Genomic DNA, 24,514 nt, shown 5'->3' on the forward strand with positions numbered 1-24,514 from the left:
TGCTGATTGAACAAAAGAGGAGTGAGGTGGTGACAGGACAAACCGTGTGGATTTCTCCTCAACCGGCTACCGTCCAGACGGCAAATACGTTCATCCTGTCACTAGGCGACTTTGAAGCGGTCTCTGAAAGGCGATCTCTCATTTAGGGTGGGCTTGTTTGGAGCTGTATTTGTTTGACACATGAGGCTCGGATTCCCACCAGTGCTGACCTAGTTGTATGGAAGCTCCAGCCTCCGTCATATACAGTATGTGCAGCAACTCACAGGTTTGTCGAATACTGACAGGTGCTCACCTGACAAAAATAACAGCTAACGCATCCAGAGCAATCCAGAAACAACTCTCAAACCGATGCAAGGATTCTTTGTGGTCAGGACGCACTGATTGCCGTTCTGGGTCCACTGTGGAGTTTTCCGCACCAAAAACCCAGCCAGGATAAGATAGCTTGTGGCGGTTAAGTGGTTGTAATGACAGTCATTAGTCAGCAGTCACTTCCACTCAGCATGCCTTTGCACGTATAGGCAAAGGTGGTTGTGTCCTCGTGCTGTCACCTTGCTGCAGGTTTTACAAATTGCACCTGAGGTCGAGAAACGACTATAGGAGGTTTTTTATTTATTTTGTATATTTATGGTCTAATGCAAGGTGTCGTCGTGGGGCAAAGGGCGAGCAGCGAGCGCACTCAGTGGCTCAGCCTCAGCAGCTGTGTTTAGCCTCTACCTGAAGGTGGGGAAAGGGCAGTGGCCCTGCACAATTAAGCACTTCGTTTATCTTCATTAGGCAAGTGTGGTGTTAGTTTTGGCAAGCGCTCAGGATGTTTAGGTTCAGCTTTCTTTCCCCTGTTCTGTGCCGTATCCGCTGGGTTAGCATCTTGTCTTGTTATACATACAACAGCACATACAGACAGTCATGGATCTAACAATAAATCCAACTTCTTCCATGCATCCATTTTCCATACTGCTTATCCTCAGTTAGGGTCACGGGTGAGCTGGAGCTTATCTCAGCTGACTTCTGGCGAGAATAAATCAAACGTGAATGTTGAAATATTTGCAGCAAAGGACAGCAATTATTTGCAAAGAAAGAAATGATGCCATTAAAAGCACGGAATGGCTCTACAGGGAATGAGGGAATATTTGCCTTTCTGACATGTTTGCTTTGACTAACCCGTGTATATTTACAAGATGCTGTTTGGACAGAAGCTCCCGAGCATTGAATGTGGTGTCAAACCACGTGACGTTGGCTCTTTGGAGCGTTCTGCCATCCCCGTGTGTTCCGTCAACATACGCTCTCAGTAGACATGGCAATCCAGACGACCACCCCCAGATTGATGTGGTCTCGCACTATTGCACTGTAGGGTACTGGAGTTATGTTGCTGAGGTACAAGTCCTCACACCACATAACAAACACAGCCACGAGTAGGCCAGCTACTGTTGCATGCAGTTTTACACATCGATACGCACGTATATCACTGCTACATTATATCCTTTTATTTTGAATTCACTTTGTTCATTTTGTGGTGAAAAGTTGAAAACCCAAGCCAGTTTGGCGTTTGTCACGCTGAACTGTACTATACTCCTTGGTGAAACAGGTGAAATGGGTTTCATCATGTCATCATCATCATATCCTCCTCGCTCTCCTTCACCCACAAAATAGCTGCGCTTCTTCACCACGTTAAGTCTCGCACACGCTTCCCAGGTCAAGTGATTTTTATGTAATTGTTTACATAGCAGGTTGCACTAGGTTCCGATGTTTATACTCCACAATGTTCCGTGTGCATTTCCATAAACAGATATGCTTGTACAAGTGGGGAAATAAAAAGGCTCATCCAAGGATTCTTGGATGTCCTTGGCTGTGCCTTGGCACTGCACACTCCAATGGACTCCAAAAGGAGGTGATTGTTACTTTAAGCCTCTCTTCATTCAGTGTGTTGGGATGGTAACCATGTTGTCTTATTATTATTATTTTTTTTTCTGTCCTGTTCAGCTGCTAGGTCAAGCAGAATGGACAATCTGTATCCCTTTTATGCCAGAACAGTTTTAATGTGCAACAGTGGAATTGTTTGTTTATTGCCACCGTTGTTATGAGGGATATTTATTGAAAATTACAGTTGGACAGAACGAGATTTTAAAGGGGAGTGAAAGAAAAGAAAAAAGGAGGGGGCAGAGAGAAAAATAAGAAAAGACTTGACACTAGCAGTACGAAAAACAAACAACATAAAGCATTATATGCATACTATAATGACCAATGGGGTTTGAGTTGTATACGGGACAGTGGTGCTCCACTCTGGGAGGGAAAAAAAGTAAAATTTTCTGTCATGTTGTCTTTTAAGGGAATTCCCCAAACACCTTGTCTGCTTTTGGACTTAAGTGCTTTAAAAAAAAAAAAAAAAAAAAGTTCCCTCTTTACTATCTATCACAGGGTGTCACTTTAATAAACATTAAGAATCACAGAAACAGTGCAGTGTGAGCTTCTGCATGAGTCGCTCATTGTAGGCACTTAGGCTCAGACAGCTTGCTGTAATCTCCAGTGTACGCAACAGTGTTATCCTGGCTGTAATTTCCTGCCGCTGAAAGATCCCTCGCCACCCATGTGGAGCGGACTTTAGGTGAATCACTGGGCAACATGCAACCCTAAACGTATCCATCTCTTTAAAGTGGGCTCTAATGGCTCCAGTGGCTGGGCATGTACCGGGATGTAGTTGAGAGCTAAGTGTTTTTCGAGTCCAGAAAGATATGTAACGTTCCACTCGCTTTGAAAAAAATGCCAGTTGTAAATACTACATCTTCTTTGTATGCAACAATTCTAAATCAGCCCTATGAACTGCGCCTGGCCGCAAGTGGTGATGTGACCTGGACTTGTGAAGGAAATGCATTCTCGAGGGAGTTTTTCCCGGGCCGTTCAGCCGTTAACTCATCCTTGCACGCGGTTGCGTGCGGCTAAAATATTGAGTGAAGGTTCTGGTCTTCACGGCGAGAGTATGCTGGCGTCCCTGAGGTGTATTTCAAGAGTCCATCACGTCCAACCGCTGTGAGCGAATGCATGCAAAAAGACAATCGTGCAGCACTCCTGCTGGGCCACAAACACACACCTGCGGGTTCACACGCACACACTTTTCAAAATGCTGGAGACTGCCGAGAAAATGTTCACAAACCGCAACATTGGAACGATAACCCCAAAACGCTTGCCAAGCTGAAAAGGGAACGACACTTGAAACAAGGCACACTTTGACCCAATATTTATGGACCACCGAGATAAGCCTTTGACTTGAATGAAGAATAATTTAACCCCTGCTTTAGCTTTAGTTTGGTTAAAATGAGCCAGTCCTGTAGACCCGACTACTGTGGATAGAACAAAAGGAGGAAGGTATATCGGTGGTGATATGTGACAAAGTTTCAGTCCATAAAAAAGCGGATGTCCGCAGTGACTAGAAGAGACAGAATAAGAAATCAATACATTAGGGGGTCAATGAGGGTAACCCAAGTTAAAGAAAGGACAAGAAGCAAGACTGAGGTAGTTTGGACATCTGATGAGCAGAACTGACAGTATGTAGGAAGACTGGCAAATGAGGAAGACCAAGAACTAGACGAGAAGAAAAAGACTGCCTTGAATCAGATCTGAAAGCGAATGAAGTGGATGAAAGGAACGCCCTTAAAAGGAACATTTGGAGAAGGCTCATACAAAACCTCGAATTGGGAAAAGTTGGGAAGAGGAAGACTGGCGTCCAAACTATCTTCCCAAATGCACTTGAGTTCATAGAACCTGATTGTGGGGGAACTAAAGTAAGGGGTCTCGTCTAAAAATGGATGGACTCGCGAGGTGTATGAGTGTGTTGACTGAAGACGTCAAGGGGTAGAAAATGATTTGTACTTGAGGGAATATGCATCCTGTTGCAACATGTGTTTTCCCCAACTTTCCAAGTCACAATATGAGGCGCTCCAGCGGAGCCTCCAAATGTATGCGTGATTGCGCACTATGAGGGTTTCCCCCGTGAAACCTTAGCATTCGGTTGTGATGGCGCATGTGTCTGTGATTTATGATGTGAAAAAGAAAGCTATCTGATGGGATTCTCAGCTATCAATCAATAGATCGGCTTGATTGCGCCAAAATCAGTCAAGCTATCGTTTTCACATTCTTTGCAATGATTGTGATAAGGAAGGGTTTGTTTGGACTGTAAAGTGTTTTAAAGGCAATTATTTGTGGCGCCTGGGGTCTTCCAGGTTGGACCACAAGCAAACCAACAGCATTCCGCAGCAAATTCTCAGTGACCTCACTTGGGATAATGACAGGATGAAGGGCAGCCCCACAGAATGGAGTGACGTGGAGATGGTTCGTACATGGTGTGAGGTTTATTTAAGGGCTGGCCCTGCGTTCGACTCAATTGCATGGTGCGACTTGATAATGGTCTGGTGGTTGGTCTTATTTTGTAGGTTTCTTGTAGCTTCTAATCCCTCCCACGAGGTGCCTCTGTTGAGCTGAAGGCTGAAGCACAAATGAGGCGTTGGAGGCCTAACTTAAAAATAAGACTTTCCTTCTTTTCCTTTCCTTGCCTCCTCTTGGTGTTTACTGGCCGAGCATCCATTAGATCATGTCAGCATATTTAGACAGCTGTGAGGCTGAGGAACACCAGTTTGAGGGGTCTTATGTGGGAGTGGGATAGGATCTGGGTGCCCTTTATTCATGCATTTCCATGTGGGTGTGTACCATTTCGAGCTTATTGACTGGTTGTCGTATTAACGTTTATTCAAATTCATTCCAGTTTTACACCAGGAGCAACTGAGGTCGAGGCATTTCTCTCCCATTTTGATGTACTTTGTTGATATTTGAACTTTGCTGGAAGCCACAGACGAGCCTTCATGTGAGAGGTGGAGTAATTGTTTGATACATTGCCTCGTTGAAAACTTAATTGCACGTATATCAAAAGAATCTCGGTGAATTTATGGGTTTCTCTCAGGAAATTTTGCACTTGAGGTTTCCTTAGATGTTTTTTTCTCGTTTAATCGTTGCCATATTTACAGGTCAGGTATAGGTCATGACAAGGAACTGCAGCGCCTTCTTGTGCTCCTTGTTATTGCATCATTATCTAACCGAGGGGAAAATGTCAGATAGCGGAGGATGCTCCAAAGGGTTAAAGCCGAACTTTGACCACCTTTATCACATTATTATCGCTTTCTGTGGATGTTCTAGAGCCAAAGACAACATACAATACATTCCCAACAATGAAAAACACATGTTACCGATGTGACTCAATTTTCAGGTTGAAAACCAAAACCGTGGCGCTAAAGAGCCTTTACAGCAGATCAGAAGTGTCCTTTGGTGGTAATAACAGCTTTGACTCACTTGTAGTGTGAATGTCCTGCACGCTCATCAGGTATATTGAGCTGCCGAGGAAAACCAGGTGACTCGATGCTCGCTTTTGGATGGTTGTGGATCTGTTTCGTGTTGATGGTTTAGTTCTCTCGATGCAGTCATTTTGTCTGCGCCCTTTTACCATTGACACACAATTTGGGAACATACCTGCACCTTCTTGTCCATGCAAATGGCACCAAGGGTTACTTTGGAGTCCAGTATTTAACCTTATAGGGTTGTACACCTCATATGCACTATAGGTAGAGACCCAGTGCCCAGCAAGCCAAGTCCCAATAAATTCCCAACAGTGTGTTCATCATTTGATACTTTTTATGCTTGTACTTTAAAGTGCATCAGGGAACCACAACAAATGTGTTAGTCAAACAAGAAAGAGTTTAGTCCTTAGGTTTGACGTATGGTACCATCTCTGTTTTTAACCACAAGGGTCAGCTCCATTTGATTGAGATTTAGCATCCATATACTGTATATAAACTGCAGTAGCCAAATTGGAACTGTAGGTCTCACGCTCTTCCTATTTTCTTCCAGTCCGCGGTAGGAGGGCCAGTTTAACCGACACAGGTAAGTTCTCACTGCTGTTTTATGCTCCTACTTTGGGTCAAGGAGGTGGTGCGGTGGCTGTGGCGGCTGGAGTGGGAATCTTGGACTGTTGTCCTGTGCATAAACCAAGAACATGCTCTCTCTTAGGTGGCCCACTGCAAGCTTTTACCCCCTGAACACTTTCTACCTATGTCCTACATTTGAAAACTTTTCCGGACTTCAATAACCCAAAACGTTGCAACGAACAATCCAGTCGCCTCAGCTGGCCTTGCGCTAATCATCAAATATAAGCATGGTAGCTAGAAACTGGGTGGGTTCAAACAAGTCCAAAAAAACTATTTTATGAGAAGTACTTCAAAAAAGTATATAAAATTGCAGTTTTGCTACTCTCCTTCCATCTGTCTTAACTTGGAATGGCGCTGGGGGAATTACATCTCTATTCCGATCATCGGGTTTGGGCAAGCGTTGGGAAATGTGGTCGCTATTCAGCTGCAGGTCATTAAAAAACAAAATAAATCTATCCTGGTAAAACATTTGAAGGCAGTAGCCGGTTTTAACAATAACTTTCGTGTAAATCAAGCCGGGAGCATAGAGAACTACATTAATACACTCCCTGCATCAGGTTGGTGCTCGCAATATTCAGGGTGTCCTGGTCAACCACTGAAGCAGGTGATCTGGAGTCGTCATGGCAACAACAGCCTCCTTGTCAATACGCCAGTGTAGGATTCAAATAATTTTCAACCTTTTACTTGTTGGTCCAATGTTGTCGCAGTATTCTATACATTGATTTCTTCCTATGCAAGCTATTATCCAAGTCTCGCGTGAGATAATGATACAAATTTCTCATCTTCAGGAGTAAGACACCTCCAGCAATGTTGTGGTCGAGGATTGCTTCCAATGGGTTGTCAATCAAACACATTCATTTCCTTCTCCGGCAGCGGTAGTTGTCAAGCCAAATGCCGCGGTTTATTTTCTGTACTTTCACACTCGCAAATATGAGAAGGATTTCTTCTGAAAGCAAACATCAGGGCGATGGATAAAGGGGGGTGCAAGGCTTGTGAAAAAGGGTCAAGTGGATGTCCATTCGTGGGGGAGTTGCTGTGTTTTAATTAAAGCCATTTGCCCAAGTGCAACACATCTTGATTGGAAGGCTTGGAGTGCGAAGAGAACCAAATTTAATTGGATCACAGGCCGGCACTAGATTTCTATCATCCATTATTTCTTTTTTGTTGTTGTTGCTTCATGCCATGGCAGAAACTGGAAAGCCGCTCAGTTTATGATCCAGTCCCTCTGCGCCAAGAGCTGTCCATCTAATGGCTCGTTTTTTCCTCCAGAATTGTCCGTCCACCTGGCCTGTTCCCCACCTCTTCGTCCACTGGGCCAAAAGTGCCAGATGTTATGAAAGGCTCCATTCAAGTTGCTCGTAAGAATCACTCCTGACGGCTTTTGTGAGCAAACTGTCACGTGATATACATGACACTCATTGGCAGTCACAGGCATCAAATATGCCTCTGCTTTTTTTCCGTTGTATTTTTTGGACATTCCGGATACAAACTTGGTGGGCCTGTCCAGAGGGAAGCAAAAAAGGGGAAGCGAGGCACAAGCAAAGAGGAGGCAGACATTTGAGCATTCAGAAGAATGGAATCAGTCAGTTGGACATCATAATACACGCAAAGGTGTGAAGTTGCAGCTGCCCTCCAACTCCTTGTTTGAGTTAGCACGCTTGACTGAAGCCCATTTATTGATTGGCCCCTGTGCCAGACTTGAGGACTCCCCCTCCTCACATTGCACAGACAAATATACACTCCTCCCTCCCTTTCATGAATCCAACTTAGTACTGAGGAGCACAGGCGCACAGAGAAGGCTACAGGCGGACCGGGCGCATAGATTGACCCAAAGAGGAGCACAAACCTCTTCTGCAGACTTCATGAAGTCATGGAGGGTTCAACAGCTTGCAAACTACTGCTGGTGACGGCTATTCTTATCATGGTACTGTAATATCTGTTTCTTCTTCTTCTTCTTGTTTTCTGTTTTTTTTTTTTCTTTACCACGTCTGCATTAGTTCCCTTAAATGTCACATGATGTTGTTTACTGTGTGGCATGTGACTCCAGCGCAGCGCTTGGTCACGCCGAGAGGTCCTTTCAGCTTTACTGCAGCAGCTGAAAAGTGGCCCTTCTTTCCCTTGAGGTCACATAGCTCCCCTCCCCCTCATGATGCGCAAGACAAGAGATTGAGCAGATGTGCAAATATCAAATGTCTTGCCAACCTGACAAGGCCACGCAGTGTGTGTGTTCAATAGAAGGTGTACGAGTCGGGTTTCTCTTTCCCTGTCCAGGAAAATGTCCTTGCGTGCTGACAGGTGACTTGCATTGAATCTGTCCATCAGTGAGCATCAGCGTTCTTGCTCATTTCCTCCTTTCTGCTTGATTGAGTACATGGATGAGAGGCCACCTTTCTGTTTTTCTCATCGGGACAATGCAAGCGAGCCGAGTCCGTCTGAATGTGCTTCGACGGCGAGCAGGACGGATGAGAAGGATTAGACGGCCGCCAAACAGACACGCGAGCCGTTTGATTATTAGGTCCAAATCCCTGCAGGAGCTTGTATTATCCCGCTTTCAATGAGAACAATAGCGAAGCCAGGAGCCAAAACGGCTTTGTCCTCCTCCTCCTCCTCTGCTTCATGGCTCTTGTCCTCTCCTACCTCCACCAGCCTCGTTCGGCCTCCAGCTCTCTTGGCTCACCAGTTGACTGCAAAATTCCCTGATTGCCTTTCAAAAGGAGGAGAATTAAGAGCCTGCCCAACAAAGTCCGCTTATTTACTGGAGATCCAAATATTGGAAGAGTTAGCCCGTACACAAAGTCAAAAGTAACGCCATCGCTTTGGCTCGGGTCTCTGTTGGTAGCGTGTTCGCGGCTGCCATCCCCTGTGCACTGACAGCCTTTTACAAAAGTTCATCCACACTTTTAATAAGCTGAACCCTGGGTGCCCCGTGCTGCTCGGCAGGGTGTTTTTGCAACTGTGTCCCAATGAAAACAAAATCATTTTTGCACATCTGCTTTCCTGTGAAAGTTTTCTTCAAAAGAAAATTGGTCTAAATACAATAGAACCTCTAAGGTGGACGTAGGATCACTTTTGAATTTCAATAACTTTTCCCCCATTGGAAATACTGCAAGTTGAATGAATCTGTAAAAAAAAAAAAAAAAAAAAAAAAAGGAAACATATATATATATATATATATATAGTGGGTACGGAAAGTTTTCAGAGCTGCTTAAATTTTTCCCTCTTTTTCAGACCCTTTGCTGTGACATATATTTGCTTTGCTATATTTAACTCGGGTGCTGTCCATTTCTTCTGATCATACTTGAGATGGTTCGACGCCTTCATTGGAGTCCAGCTGTGTTTGATTATACTGATTGGACTTGATGAGGAAAGCCACACCCCTGTCTATATAAGACCTTACAGCTCACAGTGCATGTCAGAGCAAATGAGAATCATGAGGTCAAAGGAACTGTCTGAAGAGCTCAGACAGAATTGTGGCAAGGCACAGATCTGGCCAAGGTTACAAAAAAAAAATTCTGCTGCGCTTAAGGTTCCTAAGAGCACAGTGGCCTCCATAATCCTGAAATGGAAGACGTTTGGGACGATCAGAACCCTTCCTAGAGCTGGCGTCTGGCCAAACTGAGGAATCGGGGGAGTAGAGCCTTGGTGAGAGAGGTAAAGAAGAACCCAAAGATCACTGTGTCTGAGCTCCAGAGATGCAGTCGGGAGATGGGAGAAAGTTCTAGAAAGTCAACCATCACTGCAGCCCTTCATTCTCAAAAAGACTCGTGGCTGTATTAGCTCAAAAGGGTGCTTCTACTAAATACTCAGCAAACAGTCTGAATACTTATGACTGTGTGATATTTCAGTTTTTCTTTTTTTCTGGCAATATGGGGTGCTGTCTGTACATTAACGAGGAAAACAATTTACTTAAATGATTTTAACAAATGGCTGCAATATAACAAAGAGTGGAAAATTTAAGGGGGTTTGAAAACCTTCCGTACACACTGTATATTTATGCTGAATATACAAGCCGAAATTTGAAAAAAACTACAGCATTACATTTTAACATGAAGTGTTTTACAAGAAGTCAATTGGCTCGGACAGAGATGAGTGTACGTCCTGATAGCTTCCGATTCCCGTTCTGTGATCATCATATTTTTCCTTTTTTGCTGACAGTGGTAACAAGAAAAAAGGGAGAGTGCTCACTGAACTGAAGTCTTGAGGTCTGTGTTTTTGTTCGACTTCAGGGGTGTTTTTGAGGGTGTGGGGCGATAAATTTGATTGCCCCCTCGCTACAGAATTTGAATGCTTGCATGGATCTGTGGTGTAAAGATCCCGTGGAGAGTATTTCTGCAAATATGCTTTGATGGTCCAGAAAGACACCCTTTGTGTTTAGGTTATTGCGAGAAATGATATTGGTTTTTTTCCCCCTACTTGGCATCAATTTTCTTTTCACAGCCTTAAATCCTCTAGTGAATGGCAGATTATTTTATTGAATGTGTTTGCACCCGTCTTTTCGGCCACATTCCGTCTACCTTGGGAGGTGCATGATTTGTCCCAGCGTTAGTTCCATTTCCCAGAGTATTATTTTTTTATGAAAAAGAGGCAACGGAGGGTCTCTCGTCTGTCTTTTATTGGGAGTGGCAGCTTTTTGAAGCATGCCAGCTTAGCCACCATTTCTTCTCACCCCTTGGCGTCATTCAATTGGCTCCGTCAATGGCATTGTCAAGCCAAAAAAAAGAGAAACCTAATGCGCACGCAGTCAGACGGAGGTGATGCGTATCACATGACCATGCCAGCCTTTGCAGAATAAACAGCTTGTTTTTATAGCTTGATGAATCGGTGCCGTTAAATCACTTGAAAATTAAGCCCATTCTCCCTGTGCAAGAGCAGAAGAGAGAGAGAGGGGCATGAGAGTGTGGTAGCGGCGCAACAATTAATCGGTTAATCGACAACTCATAGATTATCAAATTCTAACTATTTTTTGATACGATCATTTTGTTCAGAGCCATTGTTTCACGTAAAACTTTGCAAATCCTCTGATTTCAGCCTCTCCAGTGAAAATATTCTCTGATTTCTGTGGTCCTCCATGAAAGCAGACTGATTGTCTTTGTGTTTGATCAAAATAAGACATTTGCAAACATCTGCTTTTACTTTTGAAAACAATAACCAACATTTTAGCCCATTTCTGTCATTTTACGGACCAAACCAGTTATTGAATCCTAATTATTTTATAGAACAAATAAGTCAGTTTAATTGAATGGGAAAATGTTTATTTACAGCCGTAGTATATCAAACTAGTAGCCCTTCCTTCACATTCATCAGCACCCAAGAAGTAGCGTACAACGTCACTCCCGTTCGTGTCACATTGCTAAGTTGTTATTTGGTTTTGTTTAATCATTACACAATATCAACTCAACAACAATAATTGGTTAATAAACAATAATCAGAAAAAAGCTTCAACGCAAAATCATTTTGTCTCCGATTATTCAATTAATCGATGGAATTCGTCTTCTCATAATGTTGACTTTGGATGCTGCGGTCATATTCCGAGCCAAATGCAGCACGATGCCATTGAGAGGACAAGCACACGTCAGGCCCAAAGTGGAGCAAGCGTTGCCGTTCATTACCAGGTACAACCAGAATCGTGACCCTTGGTCCATTTGAACTCTCTTGATGTGCAGAGCTCCCGGACGGCCCGCTCGGAAGAGGACAGAGACACTCTGTGGGACGCCTGGGGCTCGTGGAGCGAATGTTCCCGTACGTGCGGAGGAGGAGCGTCGTATTCCCTGAGACGATGCCTCACTTCCAAGTAAGTCTTCCACACGAATGCACCCTGCTATATTTAGTTGGCACAAATGGAAAACGTTTAGCGCTCGCCTGAACCGGGAGATGCTTGGATCCCCCGAGCCGTATTTAGAAAATTAAATACCTCATTGACCTTTCGATAAATGGAAACATCTTATGGGTAATTTGTAAGCGTGTTCAAACGCTATCCAGAGTAATTCAGACTTTTCAAAGAGAAACCTCCTGTCTGAGGTTGGGCTGCTTTCTATTAAATGGACATATTTTGCCTTTAAAATTGAATCTGGTCGGCCTCCCTCTGCTGCTCCCATTCGCTCCGCCAAATAAATCCAGACAATAGCCCTAAAATTGTGTGAGTAAACCTCCTGTCGTGTGCAATTGGAGTTCTCGAAATACTGTTATGTCGTCGGTCATACACCGACTGAAACTGTCCAGATGTACAAAGGAGCGGGCCTTAGTTTATTCCTGACAATGGGGATTAAAAATGAACAGCTATACCAAAGTAAAATGTTCATCAAAGGATCAGAGGGACAATAGAGGAAAAAGGACAAGAATTGAAGGTAGAAGGACATGTTTTCTCGTAATGTTGTCACATTTATAGACTGGGCAGTTACCACAGTGTGACTTCATTGCATTGCGCGACTTTACAGTTCCCATAATGTATCACCCACCCAAACCACCAAATGTATCCAGCTGGACCGCTTACTTGACTAGCAAATGGAACAAAGCGGTCGGCCAGACCAGTTTCAGTTCGCTCCACTGCAACTTACTACCACACCCGATACTCCGTTCCGGGACCCTTTTGTGCCAAACGGTGGTACGATTGTGTCTGCCAGATGCCGTGCGTCAATAATTCGCCAGGTGCCTTGTCCATTTGGATTGGAAAGGTGTGGAACATTTCTGGTGAAGAGCCAACCTTCAATTTTGCAGTTCCAGTGGACCGGGCTGATCATTGACACCCATTATAACTGCATTGGGGGAAAAAAGAAAAAAAATCCTCTCAATCGGTGAATCTGCATGTGCCGAACTGCGAGTATGCAGGGGTGCATCCATTTTTATGGTCCAGGAAAATACTGCACTCCTGCAGGTGATAGCCTTTCCCTTTGTTTGCCAACAACTTCTGTTTGGACAGAACTCAAAACGCTATTGCCTGTAAAAGCCGCCGACGTGGCGAGCGAGTAGGCAGCAACAGTGTAGACGCACGCATTTTGTATGTATTAAAAATGCCGACGGGTGCGTTTACAACTTTGGCAGCAGAGGTAAGTGTATGAATTTGAGCTGTCTGTCCTCCCTCATCTCACATCACCTCGCTGTTGGTGTGGGAATGAAGCGCCCCACCTCCCGTCGCTGGAAGATCAAACAACATCATTAAAAAGCACAAGGCCCCACTATGTGTGTGTGTGTGTGCGTTTTTGGAACGATATGCTGAAAACATGCCTGCAACACCTCCGGGCCATTACCAACAATCTGACCCTTAATTGCGTGCGCGTACACGTTTTTTACACAAATGAATCATGTCGCCTTGATTAGTCCCGCTCCTGCAACACACTTCACTCACATCTGGGTTACGTACCGCGGACGAATGGATCGGGTGTTGTGGCAAGACTCAAGCGCTGCGCCATTATTTATTAGGTTGGCCGCCATTCAGAAACCGGTCCGCTTGCTTCCTGGTTATTCTAAATAAAGGGCTACAAACATTACCCGTGCATTAGCTACCTAATTTCTATCCACGAACTTTTCATGGCCCTGGCGCTGTTTTACAGACCGGTGTGTGTGGATTTGAAGGCATGCTTAATTAACATGGCCTTGGCATGATGTCTCCTGCCTTAGGAAAGGAGTCCACCCTCTGTTTGGCTCCAAAGCAAAACACCTCCCTTTGCTATATAGCACTTCTGACAGTATGAGCACCAAATGCATCAAATACAACGAGAAGGTAGAATTTTGTTAAACAGTACAGACTTGCAAATTCAATGTATTCTTCATTTAATTTGTAAATCAAATCAATTTTCCCCATTGAAAATAACTAAAATGCCATTAACCCGTTCCAGCCGCCCCAAAAACCCCACCATGTTTTTGTTATGTTTTGTATTTAGTAATTTAAAAATACAATTGTATTGCAGCCGTCCACAACCTTCATTGCGCAATGGATCAATTTCATAGACGTACAGTATTTGGACGGATCAGTATGGAAACAAATAAAATAATAAAATATAAACTGTAAGCGGGGGAAAGGTGGACGACTGGTGAGCACATCTGCCTCACAGTTCTGGGGACCAGGGTTCAAATCCCAGCCCCGCCTGTGTGGAGTTTGCATGTTCTGCCCGTGCCTGCGTGGGTTTTCTCCAAGTACTCCGGTTTCCTCCCACATCCCAAAAACATGCATGCTAGGTTAATTGAAGACTCTCAATTGCCCGTAGGTGTGAATGTGAGTGCGAATGGTTGTTAGATTATATGTGCCCTACGATTGGCTGCCAACCAGTTCTGGGTGTACCCCGCCTCTCGCCGAAGTTAGCTGGGATAGGCTCCAGCACACCCGCGACCCTAGTGAAGGATAAGCGGTACCAAAAATTGATGGATGGATAAACTGAAAGGTATATTTCTATGCTGTTGCTTACAGGACACTAGGACACACACACACACACACGAGCTTTTGTTTGTTAAAATTGATCACACTATGTTATGAAGACACAGACACATGCACACACACATGCACTAAAGGCATATCGATAACATTCAGGCTGAGAATAGGCAAGAACCGTTTTGATAGGCGAGGGGAATGAAAAGAGGACTCCCTCGGATTCTGGATCCCATGGGAGAAGGAAGAGATTCCAGCGCGCTGTGTCTTCCACTCAACCAGAGCCTTGTCAACATCTATTTCCAATTTCATTGCATTAAATACTCAAAAGAGAAATTTACTGCATCAGGATTCTTATTTGGAGAAGAGATCACCAACCAAACATTAAAAGAACAAGGAAGAAGGAATGCCATCACGACTTTTTCCTCACGAGGCTGGCTGGGCAACTCCTGGGCCTCGTTTGGAATTCCTCACAAAAGTCAATATTAGACCTACGCCATTAAGACGAATGTAGTTGTTGTAATCAGTGGGGCTGGTCCCATTTTGGGGTAATCTGTTTTTTCTTTGAAAAAACTCCAAAGACTGCTCTTTTAATGCCCGGTGATTCATTGCCTCATTTGGAAACCTGTTGCAACATATTGCATAAAGCGGGTTCCGCATGCTAGTCAACTTGCTATAAACCCGAACCCTAAGTATTATTTGGGAGTTGTAGGAGAAATGAAACTTCTTCTGTCTCATTATTTGGCCTGTCTCCCTTTTCAAAGAACCCCTTCAAACACATCTTTCAAAATAATTTTTGCAAGTTTGTAGAACCCCCCCCCCCCATTTCTCATATTTCACCCTCAAAACTCTGACACCGTATTGAATTCTAGGTTGGTCAGGAAATGAAAACGTATGTTGCTTATCCCGGACTGATTTGTTTGCCGTCGCTCAACTCCGAGCCATGGCTCCGGCGTGGCGGAGGAATGAGACTGGATTCCACTGACGTTCTTGCCGTTCCACACGCTCGGTATCCCCTCCCTCTGGAAGAATCCTCAAGCCTCTTTTGTCATCTGTCGGTCCAGAACCCTGCCGTGTTGCGTCTAATCCTGGTTCCACTTTCAAATTCTTCTGAAGGTTTTCCAAAATCAACAGATGCGCTTTGGATTGGTTTCCACCAGAGTTGCAGATAATTGGCCCATCACAGTCGCCATCAATGGTTTACCATCAGTCAGCATCAGCAAAGCACAATAAAATTCTAGGTTTGCTCGAGAATTGGAGCAGAGATACTGGAGCTTCTCAGACCGAAATCGCAAACTGTTCCAATGTGGTCAGTCAGCTGGGAAGGCTGACTTCACTCGAGTGTCTACATTTAGGATGCTTTCCTGGCTGATCAGTAGTAGAATGATCTCAAAAGTCCTTACCATATAGTAAACAACTAATGGGTGACTGGCGGGGACACATTGTTGTTGTCTACCCCCATGTGTTTGAAGTTGAGATTTACCGTGGCATTAACCAATGAAAACATGAATGAATGGTGATTTTGTCCTGTATCAACATCTTCATTTCGTTTCAGGTCAGCAGATTTGAAAGTGTGATAAATCTACTTTGACTATAGTGGCACAGTGTTGCGCTTGATGCATGGTCACATTATACGGCCGCTATTATGTCTTTGCGAGCTCGCTGCAGAACCTCATGCTCTTGCGGCTCGCCACATGCAAAAAGTTTCGGGCAAATCTCGAGCTAACCGCCGCCTTTGAGTGCACATGACTGGTGTGTATTGTGGTTCGCCTCATCATTCACCGCCACCCAAAGCCAGTTCACACAAGTGCTCTCTTTCCCCCCCCACCTTCCTCCTCCTCCAGGACCTGCGAAGGGCAGAATATCAAATATCGCACATGCAGTAATGTGGTAAGTTCAGCATCTTCATACAGTAGAGCTTCCTACTGGGGGATTTCTTGAAATGAACATACAAATACAGTGAACCCCTGCCATGAATAGCAAAAATCCACCAAGAATTGACACTACTCCAAAGGGATTTGTAATTGATACATGTTTTATTTAATTAAAATGGAGAGAGTAGTTAAATTATTCAAGACAAACCCCCTTCACATGAGGCTCATTAACAGTGTTAGCCTGCATACTAGCCCGAAGAACATGTGAGCACAAGCTGACACGACATCACACATGGGCAAACACAAATGGTGTGAATTACAAAAATCCCCTTTTGGCATTGACAAACAAATGCAAGGGAATACAGGCAAATTTAAACAACAATTTAGACTACATAGACTTTCTTACTAGCTGCATCGGGAGAGAAGCAAAAACAACGTTTCACTTTTAAGTTGATTGCGCACAAGGTACATTCAAGGACTGCCAACAAAACATCTGTAACTCGGACGAAAAAACGATCAATGAACTAAACCTAACAACAACACACAGACCCCCCCACCCAAATTAAATAAGGCTGAACCACAAAAATGCGGGGGTTCACTGTAATGTATACTTGATGAAACGCAGCATGTCATTGCGCTTTTACACCATGTTACCGTCAGGACTGTCCTCTGGATGCCGGAGACTTCCGGGCTCAACAGTGTTCAGCCCACGCAGACGTTCGCTACCAGGGCCAGTATCACGAGTGGCTGCCCGTGTATAATGACCCAGACAACCCGTGCGCCCTCAAGTGCAAATCCAAGGGCTCGGGGCTGCTGGTGGAGTTGGCGCCCAAGGTTCTCGATGGGACACGCTGCTACACTGAGTCCTTAGACATGTGCATCAGTGGGCTGTGCCAGGTGGGAGAGAGACGTGTTTACATTTTCAAATGATCACATTCCGAGGAAATCACAATGTCCCATCACTGGTGAACTATTATTAGACCAGGACGGTTTGCATCCATTCCAGATTGTGGGCTGCGATCACGAGTTGGGGAGTGCGGCAAAAGAGGACAACTGCGGCGTGTGCAGTGGCGACGGCTCCTCGTGCAGGCTGGTGCGAGGGCAATACAAATCCCAGCATGCCTCGGGAAAAAGTATGTCCAATGCCAACATTTGATTGTGTCGTTGCCCAGGATGAAATGCGTTATTAAACATTTTCTCCCCCTCCTCCTCAAGCGGAGGACGCCATTGTCGTCATCCCGTTCAACAGTCGACATGTGCGTCTTATCTTGAAAGGCCCGGATCACTTGTGTAAGTCTTGGTAGGTCCAGGGTGCTCTTCCATCCAAGTCAGCCAAATACTTTATCTGGATAGCGTCAAATGCATTGCTTGACTGTATACCCTTCAACACATGTTCATCCATTGCCAAATATCGAGCATGTGGACCCAGCAGATGCTTCCATCAACAAATGTCATCACCAGACAAATTGAATTGAGTTCTTCATCATATGTTTAACATACTGTATGTTTTCATTTCAAGTTGGCTTTCCTAAGCCCCTTTTCTGAATGAAGACGTTTTTCATTCTCCTCTTGGCATGCAAATTGTAACCATGTGTGGACAGATGTTGACTGCTGTTGGTTACCGCTCAATCCCGTGCTCCCCAATGTTTTCGTTGCCCTTAATGTCCTCGTTGGAAAGCCACATGGCCTTGTTGGGTCAGGGTTGAAGTGAGGTCAAGCCCTGAAAGAGCTTAGCTGCGGCATGTCAGAGGCAGTGACTTTGTCTCCGAACCTTCAAGCATATTTCCTGTCAGTTTCTTTAAAGTGTGCTCACAGTTAGCTCGCAAAGAGTTGCCAAGGATACAAAATGTCAGCGGAATCGAAGACTGTGACAATTGTATGGTTTTCCCTCCTTTAGATGTGGAGAGTAAGACTCTGCAAGGGGTGAAAGGCCAACGTATCTTGGAGAAAACAGGGCAGTACCAACTGGAAAACACTACCTTGGACTACCAGAAAGTGTCCGACAAGGAAGTCCTGAGAATTCCCGGGCCACTTGGGGCTGATTTCACCATACAAGTAAGCGCTGCCTGTCACTTCAGGTGCTTTAAAATCTGGAGTTATCTTGATGCATGTTCATGACAATAAAGTGGAAAAAAATACACTTATTAATCTATTTGCATATTGGAATGCATGCAAAAACCTGGAAGAAGCATCATAGACATCTTGATTGCAGGTCTATCCATTCAGGTATGGGAAATAGATCCTAACCTCTTCAATATTTTTCTGGTAGATCCAGTTTGCAAGTGGACCAGACAGCGTCGTCCAGTACATATTCTACCAGCCCATCATACACCGTTGGAGGGAAACGGACTTCTTCCCTTGCTCTGTAACATGTGGCGGTGGTAAGGGAGAAATAGCGATCCTCCTTTTTAGAATGTTTGTAAATAGTACGTGGGGGGGGGTCACGTAACATCTTTTCGACTGACACGTCACACATTCAAACTGTGACGGTAGAGAAGAAGGCTACAATCCTCATTCAAGCCATTTCCAATTTTTTCTCAACATGGAAGGGTTTGTTTACAAGTGGTGCCATGGGAGAAAGCTCCGTCTTTTGCCACCCATAAGTATGTGTGACATCATTGTGAAAAGGTCTATAAAAGCCTGTTTTCCTTGTCTCAGGGTACCAGCTGACATCGGCAGAGTGCTTCGACCTGCGAAGCGGCCGAGTGGTGGTAGACCAGTACTGCCATTATTACCCCGAGAACATCAAGCCCAAACCCAAACTCCGAGAGTGCAACATGGAGCTGTGCCTGGCCAGGTTAGAACGCCTGATTAGTTTTTGGGAAGACGCCGGAAATAGATTTGAAAGGTCATCTCTTGTCTTTTAGTGATGGCTACAAGCAGATTATGCCATATGACCTCTACCACCCCCTGCCTCGGTATGTCCTCCTCACTTCTTTCACATAAATGACTACACACAGTACATGCATCCGCATTTCATCCTTTTGGCCTGGTTTTTCATCTCAGGTGGGAGAGCAGCCCGTGGACCGCCTGCTCCACTTCCTGCGGCGGGGGCATCCAGAGTCGCTCGGTGTCCTGCGTGGAGGAAGACATGCAGGGGACCGTCACCGTGACAGACGAATGGAAGTGCCTCTATGCCCCCAAGACGGCCATCTTCCAGCCCTGCAGCACCTTTGACTGCCCCACCTGGATAGCCCAGGAGTGGTCACCTGTAAGGTTTTTTTTTTTTTTTTGGTTTAGCACCATGTACAGTAAGAACAAACTCACCAGACAGTTCATTAGGTACACCTGCCCACTCAAATGAGAATACAAGGCTTGAATACAGGTATTTCTCATTTTTAATGACACTACTCACAAGGTTAGGGATAATCTGCTTTGGAGTGAAATCCCAAGATGAACCTAAAATGCACTATAACCTTTACAGGTACATTTAATGACCTTCTCTAAACCTTTGAATGCACATAACAACTGTTGAATGTTTCAGTACTTTTTGTACAACTGGCTGTTTGACAACAAGGAGCTGAACAGAAAAAATCTCGAGTGTTCAATCCATGAAAGTGTCTAAGGACGTCGTCCTCTTCTATATCTTTCTGTGCCTCTTCCAGTCTGTTGCAACCAGCTGATAACACTCTGTGACACTTTAAGGTCAGTGTCCACTTACTGTTTGAAGCCTCGCAGAGGCAAGGTACTGTTGATCAGTTGTTAGCCATCGTCTTGGTCTCAACAGGTCAAAATATGAATGAAGATGGTTTAAATACCAATTCTAACTAAACTAGGAACTGTTTCTGTTCATTCATAGGTCAAACACCTATTATATATTTTTGTCATTCAGCTCCTTATTCGGTGACTGCAAGTTGTGAAATGTATTGAACCATTGAACAGTTGTGCATTCCAAAGATTAGACAAGGTCAGATGAAATTCACCTGTAAAGCTTATTATGCATTTTAGATCAATCCCGAAATTTCACCTGAAAGATGAATATCCCAAACTTTTTGTGAGCCGTGTAAATACTGACCACCAGCTCAGATTCCCAACCAGCGGGTTGAAATGTCACCCTTTGTTGCATCGGGCTCCATGAATTCATCTTAAATCTGCTGTGGCAGCCACACAAACAGACCGAGAGGCAAAAACCTTGGATGCAGTTTACCTTGCACATTCTTCCCGGAACTTGACGTTTAAATGCTTGGTTTGGCAGTGGACATACAAAGTTCACCCCTGTTTGGAGCGCAGTGGGGGATTTTGGACTGTCTCCCGCTGTCTCTCGAGTCAAAGGCCAAGACATTTAGTCAGTCAGAAAAGGATGGGAGCTGCCGAGCTAACACAGATTTATCTCTGAATATATCCAAGGCAAAAGGTATTGATTGTCCTGTCATGTCCACCCCCCACCGCTCCCCCACCCCGCCTTCAGTGCACCGTCACATGCGGTCAGGGTCTGCGCTACAGGGTGGTGCTGTGCATTGATCACAGGGGGCTCCATGCGGGGGGATGCAACCCTACAACCAAGCCCCACATCAAGGAGGAGTGCCTGGTGACTGTACCCTGCTACAAAGCCATTGGTGGGTTTGGAGTCATCCAGGGAAAATAGTTTTAAAATACCCGTGAACATAGCCTTTTTCTTCCCTCTTTCTGGTGCTTCAGACACGCTCCCAGTGGAGGCCAAACCGCCGTGGCATAAGCAGGCCATAGAGCTGGACGAGGAGATCGTTGTAACCGAGGAGCCGAAGTGAGTTACTGAACTGACAGTCCGCATTACAGAAAAACCGAAAAGCAAAATGGAACTCGGTGTTGATAGTTTCCCAAAGCTCGATGGTATTGCGGTCGCAGTGGCGTCGAGAGCCAGTGGCAGTTTCCAGTGTGCACCTGTTGTCCACACCTGTCAAAACACCGCATGCGCTGTTTGGCGCCGGGTTAAGAAAACGTCGTGTGTTATATATCGGCATACAGGGGCTGAAAGAGCAGCGTGGATAAACTCAATTTACAGTTGAACGATATTGGGTAGAGCCCAAGATGGATTTGCATGTGTGTTGTGTTCATTGTTCGCCTTGTCCCAAGTTTGATGTTTCGCGCTTCTTTTGCTCTGCTGAACACCTGCGTTGTCAGATCCCGCTCGTAAATGTGATGTATGGGGGTCACGCAAGGTAAGGAAGGGGAAGTTGAAAGTGAGGGGGGGAGAGCATTTGGAGTAGGTCCGCCTCCTTTGTCACAGGCTACCCGTGTTGCCTCAGCACACCCCCGCAGATGTTGCAGATGTTTTTGTCTCGCGTATCAATTGACTAATAAAGGCTGTCCTCTGAAGACATTTGGAGTGCGGCCCAGCGCGTTGCATGACTTACAATAGCGAGCATGTTCGCCAGTTCGAAACATCTGCGACTTAAGACTAATCTCTGAAGTGAGAAAGCTGCAAGAAAGGACTTCTTTCCCCCTGCAAATACGTGCGTGTAATACAGCCTCATTCACAAGCCAACACTAATACTGTGTCTGCCAACCATCCATCCATTTTCTGAGCCGCTTATCCTCACAAGGGTCGCGGGAGTGCTGGAGCCTATCCCAGCTATCTTCAGGCGGCAGGCGGGGTACACCCCGAACTGGTCGCCAGCCAATCGCAGGGCACACATAAACAAACGCACTCACATACACCTACGGGCAATTTAGAATCTTCAATTAACCTACCATGCAGGTTTTTGGGATGTGTGAGGAAACCGGGGTGCCCGCAGAAAACACACGCAGGCACGGGGAGAACATGCAAACTCCACACAAGCGGCGCCGGGGATTGAAACCCGGTTCTCAGAACTGTGAGGCAGACATGCTAACCAGTCGTCCACCGTGCCATCTGCCAACCACATGGGACAAAATTACAACGACTAGTCCTGTATTGGATTTACAAAAAAAACACCACTCAATTAAATATTTCCACTAAACGGAAATGTAATCGATGAGATTAGGAAGGAGCTTTGGCGGATATTACAAACATCTGCTCATGGAAGACATCACGAAAACTCACAAACATCTTTGTGTGGACGGCTTTTATTTGTTTATGCTAAAAGCCTCGCGTCCTTGTGGCTGCAGCTGAAGTTCTTTTGGTGAGATGATTCAACCAAGGCAAACATATTCATCCTTCAGTGGGGATTCTGTTCATGAACAACAGCTCATTTTACCATTAAACATCGGTGAGTCTTCACGGACGACCTTGAAAAGAGTATAATTTAACCCCCCAAATCCTTTCCTTGATCTGTTTATTCAAGCTGACACTTTTTATGCGCATTCCTCAAGAAGTTGGATTGACAGGAAGTGTGGGTCTGAAAGAAAGTGAGAGGGATTTCATCAGGAGTTTCCCAACCTTGACAGACACCAATGAGCTACAAGCGTTTCCTCTTCCTGATATGCTCTTTTTGAACCAGGAAGAAAAATGGTGGCACAGCTAAATGACACATAATCCTTTAATCCCGGCAAGGGGCACGACACCAGTGATTTTGATTGGATGGGAATTTAGAACGGTTTTACCGAGTGACGAATCAAATGTGTACTATTTTAATTTCGACTCTGAGCTACTTCAAATGGTCTGGCGAGCTACCCTTAGTTCACAGTGACGAGTTGGAGATAGCTGTTCTATATATTATCTCATGTGATGGAGAATATGGCTATATGGGCTCTTGTATGATTCTCGTCTCTCATTCCCAGCTTCATCCCCGGTCCTTGGCAGCCCTGCAGTAGAACGTGTGGTGCCGGGACTGAGCGGCGCACAGTCAAGTGCCGGGTGTTGCTCTCCTTCGCACAGACTGTCGCCGACCTCCCAGACAATGAGTGCAAGGGCATCAAACCTGCGGCGAGCCAAGTCTGCTACCGTACTCCCTGCCAGAAGCCAGTAGGCGACAATGACCGAGACATGGAGGAGGAGGACGAAGAGGAGGAGGAGGAGAGCCTCCAGAGAGAGGAGCTGCATGAGTGGGAGTATGAAGGGTTCACCGAGTGTTCCAAGAGTTGCGGGGGAGGTAGGAAACTTTTCCAGTGTCCATTGCTCATATGTAGTGCTCGTGAACCGGAATCCTTTTTGTCACTTGTGTTTGAATCTCAGGTGTGCAGGAGGCTGTTGTAATCTGCCTGAACAAGCAGACCAGGGAGGTGGCAGCAAACCAGAGTTTGTGCGTGAGCACCCGGAGGCCCCCACCACTTCTGCAGGACTGCAAAACGCAGCCTTGCCCCCCGAGGTAAAAGCCTCAAATCAATGGTTTGAAAAATTTAGCATGGATGTTTTTGGTTTTAGTAGAATGTGCAATGACAGCTGGGATGTCGACGTCAATTTCCAAGAGCCCCTGTGCCTTCGTTAGTCTCACAGCTGCAACTGTTTGACTCACATCAAAACACATCATGCTATTAAATGAATATAATCACATCGTATACCCATGACATTATTTCAATAAATCAGACAGAGATGGATTGCTAGCCGTGTCACAGAGAATAGGAAATAACAACTCAATTTGAATGACTGCGAACCACTGATGGCGCACATTTGGCCTTAACGCCTTTCATGGTGTCAAGCTCTACTGCTCCCTATCGTCAGCAAACACGGAGGCTGGAAGCCTGTTTTTGCAGGCCTTAAGACTTGTTTTCAGGCACAACAAACACCGTATTGGATGTGTTTCCTTTGGCCTTCCGCTTTCTCCCCGAGGCCTCCTCACGCTCCCGTATTAAGCTACACTCTTTGGATAGTCTTCCCCATGAGAAGACACAGCCATAGCATGAATGCAGAATGCCTGAAACGTGCTCCATTCCCGATTCTCCTCAGGGCCTTGCACTAAACATGAATCAGTTGGAAATGACAATGTTTAAAGTCGTCTCAATTCATGAAGCGGGACTCGGATTAGTTCATCAGAATCACAGTGTGAGGGTAAGAAAAATCAGAAGTGCTAACGCTCATCCAAGAGCAATCATAGTTTCCGGATTGTAAAAAGCACATATTAATCAGAGTGGGACATTGGAGCAAGATGAATGCCCTCGCATGGCTTGGTGTTGTGATAAATAATAAATATTATTCACAGGTGGCAAGTGGGAGAGTGGAGCCATTGCTCTGCTTCGTGCGGTGTCGGCCTGATGTCCCGCACCGTGACATGCACTCGGCGGACGTCTCGGAACAACAACAGCACGGAGATATTGCCAAATGAAAACTGTCACGACCCGAAACCAAACCCCATCCAGGCCTGCAATCGCTTCGACTGCCCTCCTGTGTGGGAGACACTGGAATGGGGGAAGGTAAAAATATAAATCCATAACTCCAAGTGATCCCTCACAAGAAGATGACATCACACTTTTCACACTTGTTT

General features: G+C 45.2%; 1 protein-coding gene across 3 annotated transcripts in view; it reads left to right on the top strand.

Annotated features, from left to right (window-relative positions):
- Nucleotides 1-24,514, top strand: part of adamtsl3 (ADAMTS-like 3) — a 48,560-nt gene that overhangs the window by 18,436 nt on the left and 5,610 nt on the right. For 2 of the 3 annotated variants that reach the window (XR_009786833.1, XM_061764162.1), the window contains exons 3-17: nucleotides 11,627-11,754; nucleotides 16,167-16,212; nucleotides 16,857-17,093; nucleotides 17,203-17,329; nucleotides 17,412-17,486; nucleotides 18,094-18,251; nucleotides 18,466-18,577; nucleotides 18,855-18,993; nucleotides 19,064-19,114; nucleotides 19,203-19,407; nucleotides 20,605-20,752; nucleotides 20,835-20,919; nucleotides 22,875-23,185; nucleotides 23,269-23,401; nucleotides 24,233-24,443. Coding sequence is in view for 2 of the 3 variants with exons in the window: in XM_061764162.1 (XP_061620146.1) it covers nucleotides 11,627-11,754; nucleotides 16,167-16,212; nucleotides 16,857-17,093; nucleotides 17,203-17,329; nucleotides 17,412-17,486; nucleotides 18,094-18,251; nucleotides 18,466-18,577; nucleotides 18,855-18,993; nucleotides 19,064-19,114; nucleotides 19,203-19,407; nucleotides 20,605-20,752; nucleotides 20,835-20,919; nucleotides 22,875-23,185; nucleotides 23,269-23,401; nucleotides 24,233-24,443 (2,166 nt within the window). In the remaining variant the exon portion in view is untranslated. Of the gene's footprint in view, nucleotides 1-7,611; nucleotides 7,888-11,626; nucleotides 11,755-16,166; nucleotides 16,213-16,856; nucleotides 17,094-17,202; nucleotides 17,330-17,411; nucleotides 17,487-18,093; nucleotides 18,252-18,465; nucleotides 18,578-18,854; nucleotides 18,994-19,063; nucleotides 19,115-19,202; nucleotides 19,408-20,604; nucleotides 20,753-20,834; nucleotides 20,920-22,874; nucleotides 23,186-23,268; nucleotides 23,402-24,232; nucleotides 24,444-24,514 lie in introns of those variants that run through there. The other variant, XM_061764163.1, reaches the window with a different exon arrangement.

Source organism: Phyllopteryx taeniolatus, chromosome 23, assembly GCF_024500385.1.
Source record: "Phyllopteryx taeniolatus isolate TA_2022b chromosome 23, UOR_Ptae_1.2, whole genome shotgun sequence".
In the NCBI taxonomy this organism is placed as follows: domain Eukaryota; kingdom Metazoa; phylum Chordata; class Actinopteri; order Syngnathiformes; family Syngnathidae; genus Phyllopteryx; species Phyllopteryx taeniolatus.